This window comes from Triticum dicoccoides, chromosome 2B, assembly GCF_002162155.2.
Source record: "Triticum dicoccoides isolate Atlit2015 ecotype Zavitan chromosome 2B, WEW_v2.0, whole genome shotgun sequence".
NCBI classification, from domain to species: Eukaryota; Viridiplantae; Streptophyta; class Magnoliopsida; order Poales; family Poaceae; genus Triticum; species Triticum dicoccoides.
Genome location: NC_041383.1, coordinates 420,786,173 through 420,807,141, shown reverse-complemented (window position 1 = coordinate 420,807,141; position 20,969 = coordinate 420,786,173). Strand labels below are relative to the sequence as shown.

The window sequence follows — 20,969 nt, the reverse complement described above, 5'->3', positions numbered from 1 at the left end:
GCTATGGCCATCAGGCACCATGTGGTGATCTGGCAAGCTGTTCATATGGTTTGCCGGCAACAGCAACCACAATGAATCACAAGTCAGTATATATGCGAACTTGAGAATAGACCAAACAGCAGGGTACACTGTTGATTTCAGAGAAAAGCAGCAGCATGCGAACAAAAAAATTACACAAGTGAACCTTCACTGTCTTGTGCAGAATGGATACTTAAAATGACATCAGAAACACACTGAAGTTACTTATTGCAATCATCCTAGCCCAGAAACATTTTCGCTAGAACAAGTTCATTTACGGAAGGTATCCATGTCGGAGCAAAACAGCAGAGCCATCCCCAGTAGGCTATCAGCAACTTGTCACTGCAACCCACACACACATCAACACTACAGTAGCTCCATGTCAGCTGCAGTGGCTGAACCGTTGGCGTAAACAGGGTGGAGAGTGTGCCCAGCTACAGGTTCAACATGAATCCATTTCCTGCCAGTCAGCTTATTCCGCTCAAACCGCACATGGCCTTCCTTCAGAGAGAAGATAGTGTGATCCTTCCCCATGCCAACATAGTTCCCAGGATGGAAGCGGGTTCCTCTTTGTCGTACGATGATGTTTCCTGGTTCCACTTTCTGGAAAAATAAAACTAGTATAAACGTCGGAGAGCAGTATGAGATAATTTTCCCTTTTTTGGCTATAATAATGAGATAGCACAGCGACTACCAATGTCACAATGTATGGTATGATTAAAGCAGATGCCAAAATATCAGTATTAGCTATTTTCATGTCATTTAGGAAATTATTCAGCTAATCTGGTTCAAGGCCATGAACAAGAAGAAACATCAAAACCATAAGGAGCACTTGAAGATGGTACCTCTCCACCAAATTTCTTAACACCCAGATACTTGGGGTTAGAGTCACGGCCATTTTTCGTTGACCCAGCAGTCTTTTTTGTGGCCCAACGCCTAAAGACCAAGCTCATTCCTCCAGATGTCTCTGGAATTAAGTACATACAAAATAAGATCAGGCCACCTGTTCAGAAAAGGAAGAAGATACAAATTCTAAGCTTCGATGTCACAGATTGCCTACTAAAGCCTAAGCTCATCACCTGTTGAGCTAGTGTAGACCGGAACATTTGAGATCAATTCTTTGATGTTTACTCTCCTGAAAACTGATGAGAGGGCCATCTTGCTTGCGACAGTTTACCTGTAATCACTATAAGGATTCTCTCAAATATAGATATTAATACTGTACTATAACAAAAAACAAATTATACTCATGCATTGTGCCTCTTTCTGCATTCCGTGGTGATTGGTTTTTACATTACGTTGATCTACTTTACTAAGCTGGAGAGTCAACGCATAAATGTCCAAAAGGCCTTCACTAAGCTATGTTCTGATATGTTAGTACTTTTGGTGAGGGGAATTAACCGAACAGAAATAGTATTTTGGACATTTGAGATACTGAGACGAGATCAAAATACAGTACGGGGGCGGGGGCACAAGCACGGGAGGCAGCAATAGCAGCGGCAGAAGGCAGCAAGCAATTGAGGAGGGGGGAAGACCGAGGAGCCATGGCCAGGGTAGATACCTTGCTTGCGGACGGGGGAAGAGCTGAGGCGACGGGCGATGGAGGCGGCTCCCGGCGGCGGCGGCGTGCTCTTGCACAGATGTGTCGAGGGAATGGATCGTCGCCTTGGTGGAGCGAGACGAGGACTAGACCTCGTTGGCAATCCTAAGTGGGCCGGTCATGGCGCAGCCCATTTATTCATATTTTTTCTTAATTTTTTGGAAACATTTTTTTGTCTAACATGTTTTTAGAAAAAGTATGTTTATAATTATTCGTAAGCGTAATATGTTGGAACATTTCAAGAAAAATGTTGGAATATTTTATTTCAAGCAATCTGTAGGTCATGTTTGATAGCAAAGTATTTTCTTATTGTTATGAGAATACTACAGTTTTTTTGGATACCAATAGTTTTATTTACTTACTAAAATTATGTTATTAAAACTAGAGTACTTACAAAAACTATGGTAATTTCTCTGTATAAAAGATAGAACCCTGGATTTTTTTTTTAACGGAGCAAGCTTATGGCGCCACAATATTTTCAGATATCGCGCAAGAATGATCTCCCACAAGGCCACGACATAACAGCATCGTTGAAGCCCCTGTTTTGTTTTCCCCGAGACTACCAAAGACAAGCAATATATGGTCGTGCCCGTGCGTCGACATCGGGGCCTCCGGGCATCATGTGGCTTTGAAACACACACGAAATGAAAGAAAATCACGGGTGCCGCTCGGAGCATCCTAATCCGTCTCTCTCCTAAGTCTATGGCGTATGTAAGAGCATCTCTAGACCCTGTATAATGCAAACCCGCAAAACGTGTTTACAGTTCGCGAAAAAACGGCTTTGTGGGCCGGCGCGGGCGGCCGCAGAGTCAGACCTCGCAAACGGACCCGTATAAAAGAATATTCACAGAAGATGCTCTTTTACGGGTCGGCTACCCGGGTCTACTCGGGCACCGCCGCGTCGACCCGCAAACCGAAAACCCCCAATAGGTAAATTTGACAGCGATTCCGACAAATAAGTTCAAATTCAAACGATAAAACATAGTTCACGCGTAAATAAAAGCATAGTTTTGTAGGACAAATGCAAAAGGACTTCCAAAAGCGACGACCATGTCATTGATCATCTTGGTCGCTCTTCACTCGCACTACTTCCATCGAAGTCATCGGCGCCCTCGAATCCATCGCCGGCGCTTGTTCCAACTCCAGCACCGAAATCACCGGCGGGCGCACTGAATGCATCGCGGTATTGGTTCAAAACCCCGATGAGAAAACATCGACGACACTGTAACACGCACCGGCCGACGCAAGCATCCTCCTTTTCAAGATGTCCCTCCTTGCCATATCATGCCACTCTTTGGTGATATCGTCCATGTCATTACGGTTCAATGTCATGATCCTATTCTCTTCGGTAAGAAGCTTGGACATGGCTTTCTTCTCAGCGGCACGTGCTCTTCTCTCCTCAATGGCCGCCTTGCGCAACCCCTCGTCCTTGAGCAATTGCCACTTCTCTTGCTTCTCCCGTGCCTTCTTCTCGGTCAACACTTTCTTTGTCTCCAATGTCTTCGCTAACATCAACTCATTTGATTGCACCATGGCATCTATCTTGTCCCGCAAACTCGAAGCGTTGTGTTCCCTCTTGATCTTCTCCTTTGTCTTCTTGTCACTATCGGGCTTGTTCAAGTTTCTTGGGCCATCATCATCTTGATCTTCATCCATGTTCGTAAGTGAACCTCTCTTCGGTGGGGATTCCCTGTCAATCAACTTCCACTTCTCGCACTCTTTGAGCATATCCCAACAATGCTCTAGCTTAAATTTTTTGCCTTTGGAAGCTTCCATGTCTTTGTATCTTTGTTGGACAATTTTGTTCTACACAAGTTAAACAAAGTCAAATGATGCAATCACTTCATATGATGCAAAATGACATGCACAATTTGGGACGTGAAAACGAACTCACACAGTCGGATGCCACGGTTCCACTTGGAGGTGCATTGCGTACTTGTTCCAAGCAAGCTGGCCAATGGTTGCAAATCGGCTTGATCACGTCCCAATGCCCTTGGAGTGGCCGAAAGGTCCGTGGTGTCCTATTGGGATGCTTGGCCATTATGCGGAAGTATTGATCTTCGATTCTTTGACAATATCTCCTGGAGGTTTGAGATGTACCCGTGCAGGCATCAAGAGACACCACACTCCAAGCCTTGATCAAGTTTTGATCTTCCAAGATCATGTAGTTCTTCGATCTCATGTTTTTTTTGCTTGCGCTTCCTCATACGCCCCCCATCTACCTCCTCCACTTCATCTTCACCACCATGATCATCCACGCCACCCTCCATTTCATTACAATTTAAATCAACGAATGGGGCCCTATCGATGTCGACGGTGTTGGTGTCCAACAAGTTCACGAACTCGACAGTGGCATTGTTCAAACCATCGCTACATTGAGAGACATCAAGTCAAGAACAACCACAATGCCGAAAAGCGAAGCAAGAACAAGAGATCAAAGATGCATACCTTCCGGTCATTTCATCGAATACCTCGCTTGCGGTGGAAGCAGCGTCGTTAAACGACATCGTCGGGGAATATCTCGCCGTGGCGGAGGGAGTGGACGAAGTGCCGACCTTTTTGTAGGAACCTTCTTCCGCTTCACGCCTGAAACCTTGCTCACCTTCTCCGCCGGTGGGCGGGAAGATCGCGCGGTAGTAGCGGCACCCGGCGCACGCGCCTTTCCGGCGGGCCAGCCGGATTGCCGCCCTGCACGACAACATTGCCCTGCCGCTTGCGAGCAGGCGCGTTGGGGCCTTGGGCGACGGCGGGGGCGACATGGCTGGCGACGAAATCCGCCGAAAGGGATTGCACGTGCGCGACCTCCACGGTGACGGGGGACGGCTGGGGGGCTTCCATGGCGGCGAAGAATGGCAGGGAAGATGGACGGGAGAAGAAATTTCATATTAATTTCTCCTTTATTTTTTTCTCTTTTCTTTTATTTTTCATTTTAATTTTGTGAACTTTTGCAAAAATGATGAATAATTTTTAAATATGTGACTTTTTTAAATTTTTGTAAACATTTTTTAAAGTGGTGATTTTTTTCAAATTCATGAACATTTATGAACATCTTTTACTTTCATGATCTTTTTCAAATTCATGGACAATTTTTCAAATTCATAAACTTTTAAAATCTGCAATAATTTTTCAAAATCATGAATATTTTATCAAATTCAAATTCCTAATTCTTTTCTCAAAATTCATGGTTTTTTTAATTTCTTTTTCTTCAAATTTATGATTTTTTTAGAATTTATTACCTTTCTTCGAATTAACATTTTTTCTAGGTTTCTCTTCCTCCCCGTGTTCGTTCCATCACTTGTAAGTGGGTCTATAAGATCAAGACTCGCTCTGATGGTTCTCTTGAGTGTTATAAAGCTTGTCTTGTGGCTCGTGGCTTTCAGCAGGAGCATGGACATGGTTATGATGAAACTTTTGCTCCTGGCCCATATGACCACTGTCCGCACACTACTCGCTGCGGCCTCTGTTCGCCACTGGTCCGTCTCCCAGCTTGATGTTAAGAATGGCTTTCTTAATGATGAGTTGCGTGAGGAGGTTTATATGCAGCCACCACCTGGGTATTTAGTTCCTGATGGTATGGTTTGTCGTCTTCGTCGCTCTCTCTATGGCCTTAAGCAGGCCCCCCGAGCTTGGTTTGAGCGTTTTTTCTCTGTGGTCACTGCAGCTGGTTCTTTGTCCAGTGCTCATGATTCAGCGTTGTTTGTCCACCTTTCTACTCGTGGTCGCACTCTTCTTCTTCTATATGTTGATGACATCATCATCACTGGCGACGATTCTGAGTACATTGCCTTTGTCAAGGCCCGTCTTAGTGAGCAGTTCCTTATGTCTGATCTTGGTCCTCTTCGTTACTTTCTCGGGATTGAAGTTTCCTCCACCTTTGATGCCTTTTTTATTTCCCAATAAAAGTATATCCAGGATCTCCTTGCTCGTGCGGCTCTTAGTGATGAGCGCACTGTTGAGACTCCTATGGAGCTCAATCTTCACCTTCGCGCTTTTGATGGTGAGCCCCTGTCTGATCCGACTCGTTATCGTCATCTTGTTGGGAGTCTTGTCTATCTTGCTGTCACTCGTCGTGATATCTCCTATCCTGTCCATATTCTGAGTCAGTTTGTTCTGCTCCCACTTTAGTTCACTATAGTCACCTTCTTCGTGTTCTACGATATCTTCGTGGCACGATTTCTCATCGTCTCCTTTTCCCCCATTCTAGTTCATTACAGCTCCAGGCCTATTCGGATGCTACATGGGCTAGTGATCCTTCTGTTGGGGAACGTAGCAGAAATTCAAAAATTTTCCTACGAATCACCAAGATCTATCTATGGAGAGACCAGCAACGAGTAGAAAGAGAGTGCATCTACATACCCTTGTAGATCGTTAAGCGGAAGCGTTCAAGTGAACGGGGTTGATGGAGTCGTACTCGTCGTGATTCAGATCACCGATGATCAAGTGCCGAACGGACGGCACCTCCGCGTTCAACACACGTACAGCCCGGTGACGTCTCCCACGCCTTGATCCAGCAAGGAGAGAGGGAGAGGTTGAGGAAGACTCCATCCAGCAGCAGCACAACGGCGTGGTGGTGATGGAGGAGCGTGGCAATCCTGCAGGGCTTCGCCAAGCACCTACGGGAGAGGAGGAGGTGTCACGGGAGGGAGGGAGGCGCCAAGGGCTCAGGTGTGGATGCCCTCCCTCCCCTCCACTATATATAGGGGCAGGGGAGAGGGGGGAGGCGCAGCCTTGCCCCCTCCTCCAAGGAAGGGGTGCGGCTAAGGAGGGGGGAGGAGTCCATCCTCCCCAAGGCACCTCGGAGGTGCCTTCCCCCTTTAGGACTCTCCCCTTTTTCCTATATCTTGGCGCATGGGCCTCTAGGGGCTGGTGCCCTTGGCCCATGTAGGCCAAGGCGCACCCCCTACAGCCCATGTGCCCCCCCGGGGCAGGTGGCCCCACCCGGTGGGCCCCCGGGACCCTTCCGGTGGTCCCGGTACAATACCGATGACCCCGAAACTTGTCCCGATGGCCGAAACAGGACTTCCTATATATAAATCTTTACCTCCGGACCATTCCGGAACTCCTCGTAATGTCCGGGATCTCATCCGGGACTCCGAACAACATTCGGTTACCACATACAAGCTTCCTTTATAACCCTAGCGTCATCGAACCTTAAGTGTGTAGACCCTACGGGTTCGGGAGACATGCAGACATGACCGAGACGTTCTCCGGTCAATAACCAACAGCGGGATCTGGATACCCATGTTGGCTCCCACATGTTCCACGATGATCTCATCGGATGAACCACGATGTCAAGGACTCAATCAATCCCGTATACAATTCCCTTTGTCTAGCGGTATTTTACTTGCCCGAGATTCGATCGTCGGTATACCGATACCTTGTTCAATCTCGTTACCGGCAAGTCACTTTACTCGTTCCGTAACACATCATCCCGTGATCAACTCCTTGGTCACATTGCGCATATGATGATGTCCTACCGAGTGGGCCCAGAGATACCTCTCCGTTTACACGGAGTGACAAATCCCAGTCTCGATCCGCATAAAACAATAGATACTTTCGGAGATACCTGTAGTGCACCTTTATAGTCACCCAGTTACGTTGTGATGTTTGATACACTCAAAGCACTCCTACGGTATCCAGGAGTTACACGATCTCATGGTCAAAGGAAGAGATACTTGACATTGGCAAAGCTCTAGCAAATGAACTACACGATCTTTTGTGCTAGTCTTAGGATTGGGTCTTGTCCATCACATCATTCTCCTAATGATGTGATCCCGTTATCAACGACATCCAATGTCCATAGCCAGGAAACCATGACTATCTGTTGATCACAACGAGCTAGTCAACTAGAGGCTCACTAGGGACATATTGTGGTCTATGTATTCACACGTGTATTACGATTTCCGGATAATACAGTTATAGCATGAATAAAAGACAATTATCATGAACAAGGAAATATAATAATAATACTTTTATTATTGCCTCTAGGGCATATTTCCAACAGTCTCCCACTTGCACTAGAGTCAATAATCTAGTTCACATCGCCATGTGATTAACACTTACAGGTCACATCGCCATGTGACTAATACCCAAGAGTTTACTAGAGTCAGTAGTCTAGTTCACATCACTATGTGATTAACACTCAATGAGTTTTATGTTTGATCATGTTGCTTGTGATAGAGGTTTTAGTCAACGGGTCTGAACCTTTCAGATCTGTGTGTGCTTTACAAATCTCTATGTCATCTCCTAGATGCAGCTACCACGCTCTATTTGGAGCTATTCCAAACAACTGTTCCACTTGGAGCTATTCTAAATTATTGCTCCATTATATGTATCCGGTCTCTCTACTCAGAGCTATCCGGATAGGTGTCAAGCTTGCATCGTCGTAACTTTTACGACGAACTCTTTTACCACCTCCATAATCGAGAAAATTCCTTAGTCCACTAGTTACTAAGGATAACTTTGACCGCTGTCCTGTGAGCCATTCTTGGATCACTCTTGTACCCCTTGACTGTCTCATGGCAAGGCACACTTCAGGTGCGGTACACAGCATAGCATACTGAAGAGCCTACGTCTCAAGCATAGGGGACGACCTTCGTCCTTTCTCTCTATTCTGTCGTGGTCGAGCTTTAAGTCTTAACTTCTTACCTTACAATTCAGGCAAGAACTTCTTCTTTGACTGATCCATCTTGAACACCTTCAAGATCATGTCAAGGTATGTGCTCATTTGAAAGTATTATTAAGCATTTTGATCTATCCTTATAGATCTTGATGCTCAATGTTCAAGTAGCTTAATCCAGGCTTTCCATTGAAAAACACTTTCAAAATAACCCTATATGCTTTCCAGAAATTCTACGTCATTTCTGATCAACAATATGTCAACAACATATACTCATCAGAAATTCTATAGTGCTCCCACTCACTTCTTTGGAAATACAAGTTTCTCATAAACTTTGTACAAGCCCAAAAAATTTTGATCATCATCAAAGCATACATTCCAACTCCGAGATGCTCACTCCAGTCCTTAGAAGGATTGCTGGAGCTTTGCATACTTATTAGCATCTTTCGGGATTGACAAAACCTTCCGGTTGTATCACATACAACCTTTCCTTATTAAAATCGTCGAGGAAACAATGTTTTGACATCCTATCTGCAAGATTTCATAAATAATGCAGTAATCGCTAATATAATTCCAACAGACTCTTAGCATCGCTATGAGTGAGAAAATCTCATCGTAGTCAACTCCTTGAACTTGTCGGAAAACATCTTAACGACAAGTTGAGCTTTCTTAATGGTGACATTTACCATCATTGTCCGTCTTCCTTTTGAAATCCATCTGTACTCAATTAGCCTTACGACCATCGAGCCGTTCTGCCAAAGTCTACACTTTGTTTTCATACATGGATCCTCTCTCGGATTTTATGGCCTCAAGCCATTTATCGGAATCCGGGCCCACCATCGCTTCTCCATAGCTCGTAGGTTCATTGTTGTCTAGCAACATGACCTTCAAGACAGGATTACGTACCACTCTAAAGTAGTACGCATCCTTGTCATCCTACGAGGTTTGGGACTGACTTGATCCGAAGTTTCATGATCAATATCATAAGCTTCCACTTCAATTGGTGTAGCTGCCACAGGAACAACTCCCTGTGCCCTGTCACACACTAGTTGAAGAGACGGTTCAATAACCTCATCAAGTCTCCACCATCCTCCCACTCAATTCTTTCGAGAGAAACTTTTCCTCGAGAAAGGACCCGATTCTAGAAACAATCCATATTGCTTTCGGATCTGAATTAGGAGGTATACCCAACTGTTTTGGGTTTCCTATGAAGATGCATTTTATCCGCTTTGGGTTCGAGCTTATCAACCTGAAACTTTTTCATATAAGCGTCGCAGCCCCAAACTTTTAAGAAACGACAACTTAGGTTTCTCTAAACCATAATTCATACGGTGTCATCTCAACGGAATTACGTGGTGCCCTATTTAAAGTGAATGTGGTTGTCTCTAATGCCTAACCCATGGACGATAGTGGTAATTCGATAAGAGACATCATGGAACGCACCATATCCAATAGGGTGCAATTATGATGTTCGGACACACCATCACATTATGGTGTTCCAGGCGGTATTAATTGCGAAACAATTTCCACAATGTCTTAATTGTGTGCCAAAACTCGTAACTCAGATATTCATCTCTATGATCATATCATAGACATTTTATCCTCTTGTCACAATGATCTGCTACTTCACTCTGAAATTACTTGAACCATTCAATAATTCAGACTTGTGTTTCATCAAGTAAATATACTCAACATTTACTCAAATCATCTGTGAAGTAAGAACATAATGATATTCACTGCATGCCTCAGCACTCATTCGACTGCACACATCAAAATGTGTTACTTCCAACAAGTTGCTATCTTGTTCCATCTTACTGAAAATGAGGCTTTTCAGTCATCTTGCCCATGTGGTATGATTTGCATATATCAAGTGATTCAAAATCAAGTGAGTCCGAACGATCCATTTGCATGGAGTTTCTTCATGCATATACACCAATAGACATGGTTCGCATGTCTCAAACTTTTCAAAAACGAGTGAGTCCAAAGATCCATCAACATGGAGCTTCTTCATGCGTTTTATACCATTATGACTTACATGGCAGTGCCACAAGTAAGTGGTACTATCATTACTATCTTATATCTTTTGGCATGAAAATGTGTATCACTACGATCGAGATTCAATAAACCATTTAGGTTTAATACTAATCTTGATGGTAGAGGGAGCGTGCGATGTTTGATCACATCAAACTTGGAAATACTTCCAACATATATCGTCAGCTCACCTTTAGCTAGTCTTCGTTTATTCCGTAGCTTTTATTTCGAGTTACTAACACTTAGCAACCGAACCGGTATCTTATACCCTGGTGCTACTAGGAATACTAGTAAAGTACACATTAACATAATGTATATCCAATATACTTCTATCGACTTTGCCAGCCTTCTCATCTACCAAGTATCTAGGGTAATTCTGCTCTAGTGACTGTTCCCCTTATTACAGAAGCACTTAGTCTCGGGTTTGGGTTCAACCTTGGGTTTCTTCACTAGAGCAGCAGCTGATTTGCCGTTTCATGAAGTATCCCTTCTTGCCCTTGCCCTTCTTGAAACTAGTGGTTTCACCAACCATCAACAATTGATGCTCCTTCTTGATTTCTACTTTCGCGGTGTCAAAACATCGCGAATACCTCAAGGATCATCATATCTATCCCTGATATGTTATAGTTCATCACGAAGCTCTAGCAGCTCGGTGGCAATGACTTTGGGGAAACATCACTATCACATCTGGAAGATCAACTCCCACTCGATTCAAGTGATTGTTGCACTCAGACAATCTGAGCACAAGCTCAACGATTGAGCTTTTATCCCTTAGTTTGCAGGCTAAGAAAATCATCGGAGGTCTCATACCTCTTGACGTGGGCACGAGCCTGAAATCCCAATTTCAGCCCTCGAAACATCTCATATGTTCCGTGACGTTTCGAAAACGTCTTTAGTGCCTCAACTCTAAACCGTTTAACTGAACTATCACGTAGTTATCAAAACGTGTATGTCCGATGTTCGCAACATCCACAAACGACGTTTGGGGTTTAGCACACTGAGCAGTGCATCAAGGACATAAGCGTTCTAGTGATCGCATAATCGCTACTATCAACTTTCAACTATATTTCCTCTAGGAACATAACTAAAACAGTAGAACTATAGCGTGAACTACGACATAATTTGCAAAAGGTCTTTTGACTATGTTCAGGATAATTAAGTTCATCTTATGAACTCCCACTCAGATAGACATCCCTCTGGTCATCTAAGTGATCACATGATCCGAGTCAACTAGGCCGTGTCCGATCATCACGTGAGACGGACTAGTTAACGTCGGTGAACATCTTCATGTTGATCGTATCTACTATACGACTCATGCTCGACCTTTCGGTCTCCGTGTTCCGAGGCCATGTCTGCACATGCTAGGCTCGTCAAGTTAACCCTAAATGTTTTCGCTGTGTAAAACTGTCTTACACCCGTTGTATGTGAACGTAAGAATCCATCACACCCGATCATCACGTGGTGCTTAGAAGCGACGAACTGTAGCAACGGTGCACAGTTGGGGAGAACACTTCTTGAAATTTTGTAAGGGATCATCTTATTTACTACCGTCGTCCTAAGTAAACAAGATGCATAATCATAATAAACATCACATGCAATTATATAGTTGTGACATGATATGGCCAATATCATATAGCTCCATTGATCTTCATCTTCGGGGCTCCATGATCATCTTGTCACCGGCTTGACACCATGATCTCCATCATCATGATCTCCATCATCGTGTCTTCATGAAGTTGTCACGCCAACGACTACTTCTACTTCTATGGCTAACGCGTTTAGCAATAAAGTAAGTAAGTTACATGGCGTTCTTCAATGACACGTAGGTCATACAATAAATAAAGACAACTCCTATGGCTCCTGCCGGTTGTCATACTCATCGACATGCAAGTCGTGAATCCTATTACAAGAACATGATCAATCTCATACATCACATATCATTCATCACATTCTTCTTGGCCATATCACATCACAAAGCATACCCTGCAAAAACAAGTTAGACGTCCTCTAATTGTTGTTTTCATGTTTTACGTGGCTGCTATGGGTTTCTAGCAAGAACGTTTCTTACCTATGCAAAACCACAACGTGATATGTCAATTGCTATTTACCCTTCATAAGGACCCTTTTCATCGAATCCGTTCCGACTAAAGTGGGAGAGACTGGCACCCGCTAGCCACCTTATGCACCAAGTGCATGTCAATCGGTGGAACCTGTCTCACGTAAGAGTACGTGTAAGGTCGGTCCGGGCCGCTTCATCCCACAATACCGTCGAAACAAGATTGGACTAGTAACGGTAAGCATATTGAACAAAATCAACGCCCACAACTACTTTGTGTTCTACTCGTGCAAAGAATCTACGCAATAGACCTAGCTCATGATGCCACTGTTGGGGAACGTAGCAGAAATTCAAAAAATTTCCTACGAATCACCAAGATCTATCTATGGAGAGACCAGCAACGAGTAGAAAGAGAGTGCATCTACATACCCTTGTAGATCGTTAAGCGGAAGCGTTCAAGTGCACGGGGTTGATGGAGTCGTACTCGTCGTGATTCAGATCACCGATGATCAAGTGCCGAACGGACGACACCTCCGCGTTCAACACACGTACAGCCCGGTGACGTCTCCCACGCCTTGATCCAGCAAGGAGAGAGGGAGAGGTTGAGGAAGACTCCATCCAGCAGCAGCACAACGGCGTGGTGGTGATGGAGGAGCGTGGCAATCCTGCAGGGCTTCGCCAAGCACCTACGGGAGAGGAGGAGGTGTCACGGGAGGGAGGGAGGCGCTAAGGGCTCAGGTGTGGATGCCCTCCCTCCCCTCCACTATATATAGGGGCAGGGGAGAGGGGGGAGGCGCAGCCTTGCCCCCTCCTCCAAGGAAGGGGAGCGGCTAAGGAGGGGGGAGGAGTCCATCCTCCCCAAGGCACCTCCGAGGTGCCTTCCCCCTTTAGGACTCTCCCCTTTTTCCTATATCTTGGCGCATGGGCCTCTAGGGGCTGGTGCTCTTGGCCCATGTAGGCCAAGGCGCACCCCCTACAGCCCATGTGTCCCCCCGGGGCAGGTGGCCCCACCCGGTGGGCCCCCGGGACCCTTCCGGTGGTCCCGGTACAATACCGATGACCCCGAAACTTGTCCCGATGGCCGAAACGGGACTTCCTATATATAAATCTTTACCTTCGGACCATTCCGGAACTCCTCGTGATGTCCGGGATCTCATCCGGGACTCCGAACAACATTCGGTTACCACATACAAGCTTCCTTTATAACCCTAGCGTCATCGAACCTTAAGTGTGTAGACCCTACGGGTTCGGGAGACATGCAGACATGACCGAGACGTTCTCCGGTCAATAACCAACAGCGGGATCTGGATACCCATGTTGGCTCCCACATGTTCCACGATGATCTCATCGGATGAACCACGATGTCAAGGACTCAATCGATCCCGTATACAATTCCCTTTGTCTAGCGGTATTTTACTTGCCCGAGATTCGATCGTCGGTATACCGATACCTTGTTCAATCTCGTTACCGGCAAGTCACTTTACTCGTTCCGTAACACATCATCCCGTGATCAACTCCTTGGTCACATTGCGCATATGACGATGTCCTACCGAGTGGGCCCAGAGATACCTCTCCGTTTACACGGAGTGACAAATCCCAGTCTCGATCCGTATAAAACAATAGATACTTTCGGAGATACCTGTAGTGCACCTTTATAGTCACCCAGTTACGTTGTGACGTTTGATACACCCAAAGCACTCCTACGGTATCCAGGAGTTACACGATCTCATGGTCAAAGGAAGAGATACTTGACATTGGCAAAGCTCTAGCAAACGAACTACACGATCTTTTGTGCTAGTCTTAGGATTGGGTCTTGTCCATCACATCATTCTCCTAATGATGTGATCCCGTTATCAACGACATCCAATGTCCATAGTCAGGAAACCATGACTATCTGTTGATCACAACGAGCTAGTCAACTAGAGGCTCACTAGGGACATATTGTGGTCTATGTATTCACACGTGTATTACGATTTCCGGATAATACAGTTATAGCATGAATAAAAGACAATTATCATGAACAAGGAAATATAATAATAACACTTTTATTATTGCCTCTAGGGCATATTTCCAACAGTCTCCCACTTGCACTAGAGTCAATAATCTAGTTCACATCGCCATGTGATTAACACTCACAGGTCACATCGCCATGTGACTAATACCCAAGAGTTTTAGGTTTGATCATGTTGCTTGTGAGAGAGGTTTTAGTCAACGGGTCCGAACCTTTCAGATCCATGTGTGCTTTACAAATCTCTATGTCATCTCCTAGATGTAGCTACCACGCTCTATTTGGAGCTATTCCAAATAACTGTTCTACTTGGAGCTATTCTAAATTGTTGCCCCGTAATATATATCCGGTATCTCTTCTTAGAGCTATCCGGATAGGTGTTAAGCTTGCATCGACGTAACCTTTACGACGAACTCTTTTACCACCTCCATAATCGAGAAAATTCCTTAGTCCACTAGTTACCAAGGATAACTTTGACCGCTGTCTGTGATCCATTCATGGATCACTCTTGTACCCCTTGACTGACTCATGGCAAGGCACATTTCAGGTGCGGTACTCAGCATGGCATACTGTAGAGCCTATGTCTTAAGCATAGGGGACGACCTTCGTCCTTTCTCTCTATTCTGCCGAGGTCGAGCTTTAAGTCTTAACTTCGTACCTTACAACTCAGGCAAGAACTCCTTCTTTGACTGGTCCATCTTGAACACCTTCAAGATCATGTCAAGGTATGTGCTCATTTGAAAGTATTATTAAGCATTTTGATCTATCCTTATAGATCTTGATGCTCAATGTTCAAGTAGCTTAATCCAGGCTTTCATTGAAAAACACTTTCAAAATAACCCTATATGCTTTCCAGAAATTCTACGTCATTTCTGATCAACAATATGTCAACAACATATACTCATCAGAAATTCTATAGTGCTCCCACTCACTTCTTTGGAAATACAAGTTTCTCATAAACTTTGTACAAACCCAAAATCTTTGATCATCATCAAAGCATACATTCCAACTCCGAGATGCTCACTACAGTCCTTAGAAGGATTGCTGGAGCTTTGCATACTTATTAGCATCTTTCGGGATTGACAAAACATTCCGGTTGTATCACATACAACCTTTCTTCAAGAAAATCGTCGAGGAAACAATGTTTTGACATCCTATCTGCAAGATTTCATAAATAATGCAGTAATCGCTAATATAATTCCAACAGACTCTTAGCATCACTACGAGTGAGAAAATCTCATCGTAGTCAACTCCTTGAACTTGTCGGAAAACATCTTAACGACAAGTCGAGCTTTCTTAATGGTGACATTTACCATCATTGTCCGTCTTCCTTTTGAAATCCATCTGTACTCATACATGGATCCTCTCTCGGATTTTATGGCTCCTAACCATTTGTCGGAATTTGGGCCCACCATCGCTTCTCCATAGCTCGTAGGTTCATTGTTGTCTAGCAACATGACCTTCAAGACAGGATCACCGTACCACTCCGAAGTAGTACGTGTCCTTGTCGTCCTACGAGGTTCGGTAGTGACTTGATCCGAAGCTTCATGATCACTATCATAAGCTTCCACTTCAATTCGTGTAGGTGCCATAGGAACAACTTCCTGTGCCCTGCCACACACTAGTTGAAGAGATGGTTCAATAACCTCATCAAGTCTCCACCATCCTCCCACTCAATTCTTTCGAGAGAAACTTTTTCTCGAGAAAGGACCCGATTCTATAAACAATCCTTTATTGCTTTCGGATCTGAGACAGGAGGCATACCCAACTGTTTTTGGGTTGTCCTATGAAGATGTATTTATCCGCTTTGGGTTCGAGCTTATTAAGCTGAAACTTTTTCACATAAGCGTCGCAGCCCCAAACCTTTAAGAAACGACAACTTAGGTTTCTCTAAACCGGTGTCATCTCAACGGAATTACGTGGTACCCTATTTAAAGTGAATGTGGTTGTCTCTAATGCCTAACCCATGGACAATAGTGGTAATTCGATAAGAGACATCATGGTACGCACCATATCCAATAGGGTGCAACTATGATGTTCGGACACACCATCACACTATGGTGTTCCAGGCGGTGTTAATTGCGAAACAATTTCCACAATGTCTTAATTGTGTGCCAAAACTCGTAACTCAGATATTCATCTCTATGATCATATCACAGAAATTTTATCCTCTTGTCACAATGATCTGCTACTTCACTCTGAAATTTCTTGAACCATTCAATAATTCAGACTTGTGTTTCATCAAGTAAATATTCTCAACATCTACTCGAATCATCTGTGAAGTAAGAATATAACGATATTCACTGCATGCCTCAGCACTCATTGGACTGCACACATCAAAATGTGTTGCTTCCAACAAGTTGCTATCTTGTTCCATCTTACTGAAACCGAGGCTTTTCAGTCATCTTGCCCATGTGGTATGATTTGCATATCTCAAGTGATTCAAAATCAAGTGAGTCCGAACGATCCATTTGCATGGAGTTTCTTCATGCATATACACCAATAGACATGGTTCGCATGTCTCAAACTTTTCAAAAACGAGTGAGTCCAAAGATCCATCAACATGGAGCTTCTTCATGCGTTTTATACCATTATGACTTACATGGCAGTGCCACAAGTAAGTGGTACTATCATTACTATCTTATATCTTTTGGCATGAAAATGTGTATCACTACGATCGAGATTCAATGAACCATTCATTTTAGGTGCAAGACCATTGAAGGTATTATTCAAAAATAGAGTAACCATTATTCTCCTTAAATGAATAACCGTATTGCGATAGACATAATCCAATCATGTCTATGCTCAACGCAAACACCAATCTCGGTGGTAGAGGGAGCGTGCGATGCTTGATCATATCAACCTTGGAAACACTTCCAACATATATCGTCAGCTCACCTTTAGCTAGTCTCCGTTTATTCCGTAGCTTTTATTTCGAGTTACTAACACTTAGCAACCGAACCGGTATCCAATACCCTGGTGCTACTAGGAGTACTAGTAAAGTACACATTAACATAATGTATATCCAATATACTTCTATCGACCTTGCCAGCCTTCTCATCTACCAAGTATCTAGGGTAATGCTGCTCCAGTGGTTGTTCCCCTTATTACAGAAGCACTTAGTCTCGGGTTTGGGTTCAACCTTGGGTTTCCTCACTAGAGCAGCAGCTGAATTGCCGTTTCATGAAGTATCCCTTTGTTCCCTTGCCCTTCTTGAAACTAGTGGTTTCACCAACCATCAACAATTGATGCTCCTTCTTGATTTCTACTTTCGCGGTGTCAAACAACGCGAATATTTCAAGGATCATCATATCTATCCCTGATATGTTATAGTTCATCACAGAGCTCTAGCAGCTTGGTGGTAATGACTTCGGAGAAACTATCACTATTTCATCTGGAGGATCAACTCCCACTCGATTCAAGTGATTGTTGTACTCAGACAATCTGAGCACAAGCTCAACAATTGAGCTTCTCTCCTTAGTTTGCAGGCTAAGAAAATCGTCGGAGGTCTTATACCTCTTGACGTGGGCACGAGCCTGAAATCCTAATTTCAGCCCTCGAAACATCTCATATGTTCTCCGGTCAATAACCAACAGCGGGATCTGGATACCCATGTTGGCTCCCACATGTTCCACGATGATCTCATCGGATGAACCACGATGTCAAGGACTCAATCGATCCCGTATACAATTCCCTTTGTCTATCGGTATGTTACTTGCCCGAGATTCGATCGTCGGTATACCGATACCTTGTTCAATCTCGTTACCGGCAAGTCACTTTACTCGTTCTGTAACACATCATCCCGTGATCAACTCCTTGGTCACATTGCGCATATGATGATGTCCTACCGAGTGGGCCCAGAGATACCTCTCCGTTTACACGGAGTGACAAATCCCAGTCTCGATCCGCATAAAACAATAGATACTTTCGGAGATACCTGTAGTGCACCTTTATAGTCACCCAGTTACGTTGTGACGTTTGATACACCCAAAGCACTCCTACGGTATCCAGGAGTTACACGATCTCATGGTCAAAGGAAGAGATACTTGACATAGGCAAAGCTCTAGCAAATGAACTACACGATCTTTTGTGCTAGTCTTAGGATTGGGTCTTGTCCATCACATCATTCTCCTAATGATGTGATCCCGTTATCAACGACATCCAATGTCCATAGCCAGGAAACCATGACTATCTGTTGATCACAACGAGCTAGTCAACTAGAGGCTCACTAGGAACATATTGTGGTCTATGTATTCACACGTGTATTACGATTTCCGGATAATACAGTTATAGCATGAATAAAAGACAATTATCATGAACAAGGAAATATAATAATAATACTTTTATTATTGCCTCTAGGGCATATTTCCAACACCTTCATATCGTCGTTCACTTTCTGCTTATTGTGTTTTTCTTGGTGGTTCTCTCATTGCCTGAAAGACAAAGAAACAGACTGAAGTTTCCCGTTCGAGTGGAGAGACCGAGTTGCGAGCTATGGCGCTTCTGACGACAGAGGTGACTTGGTTACGATGGTTACTGGAGGATTTTGGTGTTTCTGTTCATGCACCTACCACCCTCTTGTCCGACAGTACAGGTACTATCAGTATTGCGCGGGACCCTGTGAAGCATGAGTTTACCAAGCATATTGGTGTTGATGCTTTTTATGTGCGAGCTGCTGTGCAGGATCATGTTATTTCTCTTCAGTATGTGCCTTCTGAGTTACAACTAGCGAATTTCTTTACGAAGGCCCAGACTAGAGCGCAACATGGATTTCACCTCTCCAAATTCAGTGTTGTGAATCCATCATGAGTTTGAGGGGGGGGGGAGGGGTTTAGAGTTATATTGAGTTATATTTATGTGGCCTTTGGCCTTTTGTATTCTAGCCTTCTGGCATTCTCTTGTAGTACATATATATATGCTGGTCTTTGGCACCATAGTAATACAAGTTGCTTTCATAACAGAATCAACATGCAAAATACGCTTTAGCTCCACAAAGGGAATCCACATGCCAACCCCCATGCGAACAGCACAAACAGACCTCACGTAGCGTGACCCAAAAAGCTAGGGTTTCTCTTGCCTCCCGTCGGTGCCGGCGCCGGTCCGCCCCGTCTCCAGTGGCCATAGGGCCATGGAGACGGAGTGGATCTCTGCCCTTGCTGGTGGGAGGGCTCCGTTTTTACATCTATTTTTGAGTTTTGTTAGGGTTTGTGTTCTACTCGGTAAGGCGAGGCGGGGGCGGCTCCCTGAAGAGGGAATAAGGTCTCCCCGCCCAGCCCCCGTACCGGTGATGCGTCTAGCATAATCGGTGGGTGTGTGGAGGTGTGTCTCCGGCGGATCTGTCTTTGGTGGATTTGCTCGGATTTGTTCGTCGTTCATCTATATTTCAGTGTTTTCAGGTTGGATCCTTCTGATCTACACTCTTCATCGGCGGCGGGTGCTATACTGGTGCGTTGGTTCTATGGGGTCTTAACACGACGACTTCCCGACTGTCTACTACAACAAGGTTTGCCCGGCTCCGGCGAGGGAGGGGTGATGACAGCGGCGCGCCTTCGGCTCGCTTCAGTGCTTGTAGTCGTCGCTAGGTGGTTTACGGATCTGGATGTATTTTTTATTATTTCTAGTGTTCGTTGTACTACCATGATCGAAGATGAATAAATTGGAAGTTTTTCAAAAAAAACTTGCAAACTACAGAATACCCAAAATACACTTTGGTTCCATAATAAAGAGGATAAACATACAAAATACAAGTTGCCCGCGTCTTAAAAAAATCGACTCTCGGCTCTTGGATAGGCATTGGACCCCAACGTGCATGTGGATAATTCTGTTTGGGCTTGTTTGTTCACTGAAATCCCCTCCACCCCCAACCACGGGGCCCTCACTCAGTTTTTGTTGTTGAAGTTGGCGAGGAGCACGTCACGGATCACCGAGTCCAGGTTAGCCACCGCGGATCCACCAGGAAGCGTGGCTCTAACCGCACTCTCCTTCCACTCCGCCGCACGCCTCCTCATCTCCAGCCCCTTCTCCCCTTCCATGGCCTCACGTATCATCGCCGCCAGGACCTCCCGCTTCACCTCGCCGTCGATCTCCATCCCGTTCCCCCACTCCGTGCACTTGTACCTGCAGTTGGTCTGCTGCTCCGCGAAGAAGGGCCAGCTGAGCATCGGCACGCCGTTAGAGATGCTCTCCAGCGTCGAGTTCCACCCGGAGTGCGTCAGGAACACCCCCACGGCCTTGTGCGCGAGGACCTTCTCCTGCGAGCACCACGTGGTGAGCATGGCACGGCCGTCGATGGAGGCCATGAACTCCGGCGGCAGCACGGCCGTGTCGCCCTTGACCAGGTCCGGCCGGATGTTCCATATGAAAGGGTAGCCGCTGTTGGCCAGCCCCCACGCGAACTCCAGGAGCTGCTCGTTCGTCATCACAGTGATGCTGCCGTAGTTCACGTACACCACGGAGTTGGCGCCGTGGCCGTCGAGCCAGTCGAGGAGGCCGTCCTGCTCCTTCCAGAGGTTGGAGCCAAGGGCGTCGAGCGAGGTGCCGTCGGGGACGGCGTGGTGGGCGTGGAGAAGCAGCGGCCCCACGGTGTAGAGGGGCGGGAGGATGGCGCGCATGGCGTCGAGGACCGGCCGCTCCAGCT

At 45.2% G+C, this 20,969-nt stretch overlaps 2 protein-coding genes across 3 annotated transcripts in view; both read right to left on the bottom strand.

The window, feature by feature from the left end:
• Positions 1-107: 107 nt before the first annotated feature.
• LOC119363999 (50S ribosomal protein L27-like) lies at positions 108-1,717 on the bottom strand. Of its 2 annotated transcripts, none has more exons than XM_037629387.1 (4): positions 1,580-1,717; positions 1,098-1,204; positions 864-985; positions 108-621 (listed from the first exon to the last, which is right to left on the bottom strand). In XM_037629387.1, exons 2-4 carry the CDS (start codon positions 1,174-1,176, stop codon positions 385-387), a joined length of 438 nt encoding a protein of 145 aa, XP_037485284.1. In that variant the 5' UTR covers positions 1,177-1,204; positions 1,580-1,717; the 3' UTR covers positions 108-384. The 2 variants fall into 2 exon arrangements, with proteins under 2 accessions (XP_037485284.1, XP_037485285.1); XM_037629388.1 differs by having other exon boundaries at positions 1,098-1,195; positions 1,580-1,715.
• Positions 1,718-20,015: 18,298 nt separating this feature from the next.
• Positions 20,016-20,969, bottom strand: part of LOC119363998 (7-deoxyloganetin glucosyltransferase-like) — a 1,819-nt gene continuing 865 nt past the window's right edge. Inside the window, exon 2 of the mRNA XM_037629386.1 lies at positions 20,016-20,969. This exon is cut by the window's right edge and continues 207 nt beyond it. Within this exon, the coding sequence (XP_037485283.1) occupies positions 20,212-20,969 (758 nt within the window). The 3' untranslated portion in view covers positions 20,016-20,211.

Bases quoted from the DNA above. Each gene is read 5' to 3' on its own strand.
- LOC119363999 (XM_037629387.1), bottom strand. From the start codon at position 1,176: ATGGCCCTCTCATCAGTTTTCAGGAGAGTAAACATCAAAGAATTGATC. The intron at 986-1,097 runs GTGATGAGCTTA...ACTTAATTCCAG, and splicing joins GGTCTACACTAGCTCAACAG to AGACATCTGGAGGAATGAGC. The intron at 622-863 runs GTACCATCTTCA...TTATTTTTCCAG, and splicing joins TTAAGAAATTTGGTGGAGAG to AAAGTGGAACCAGGAAACAT.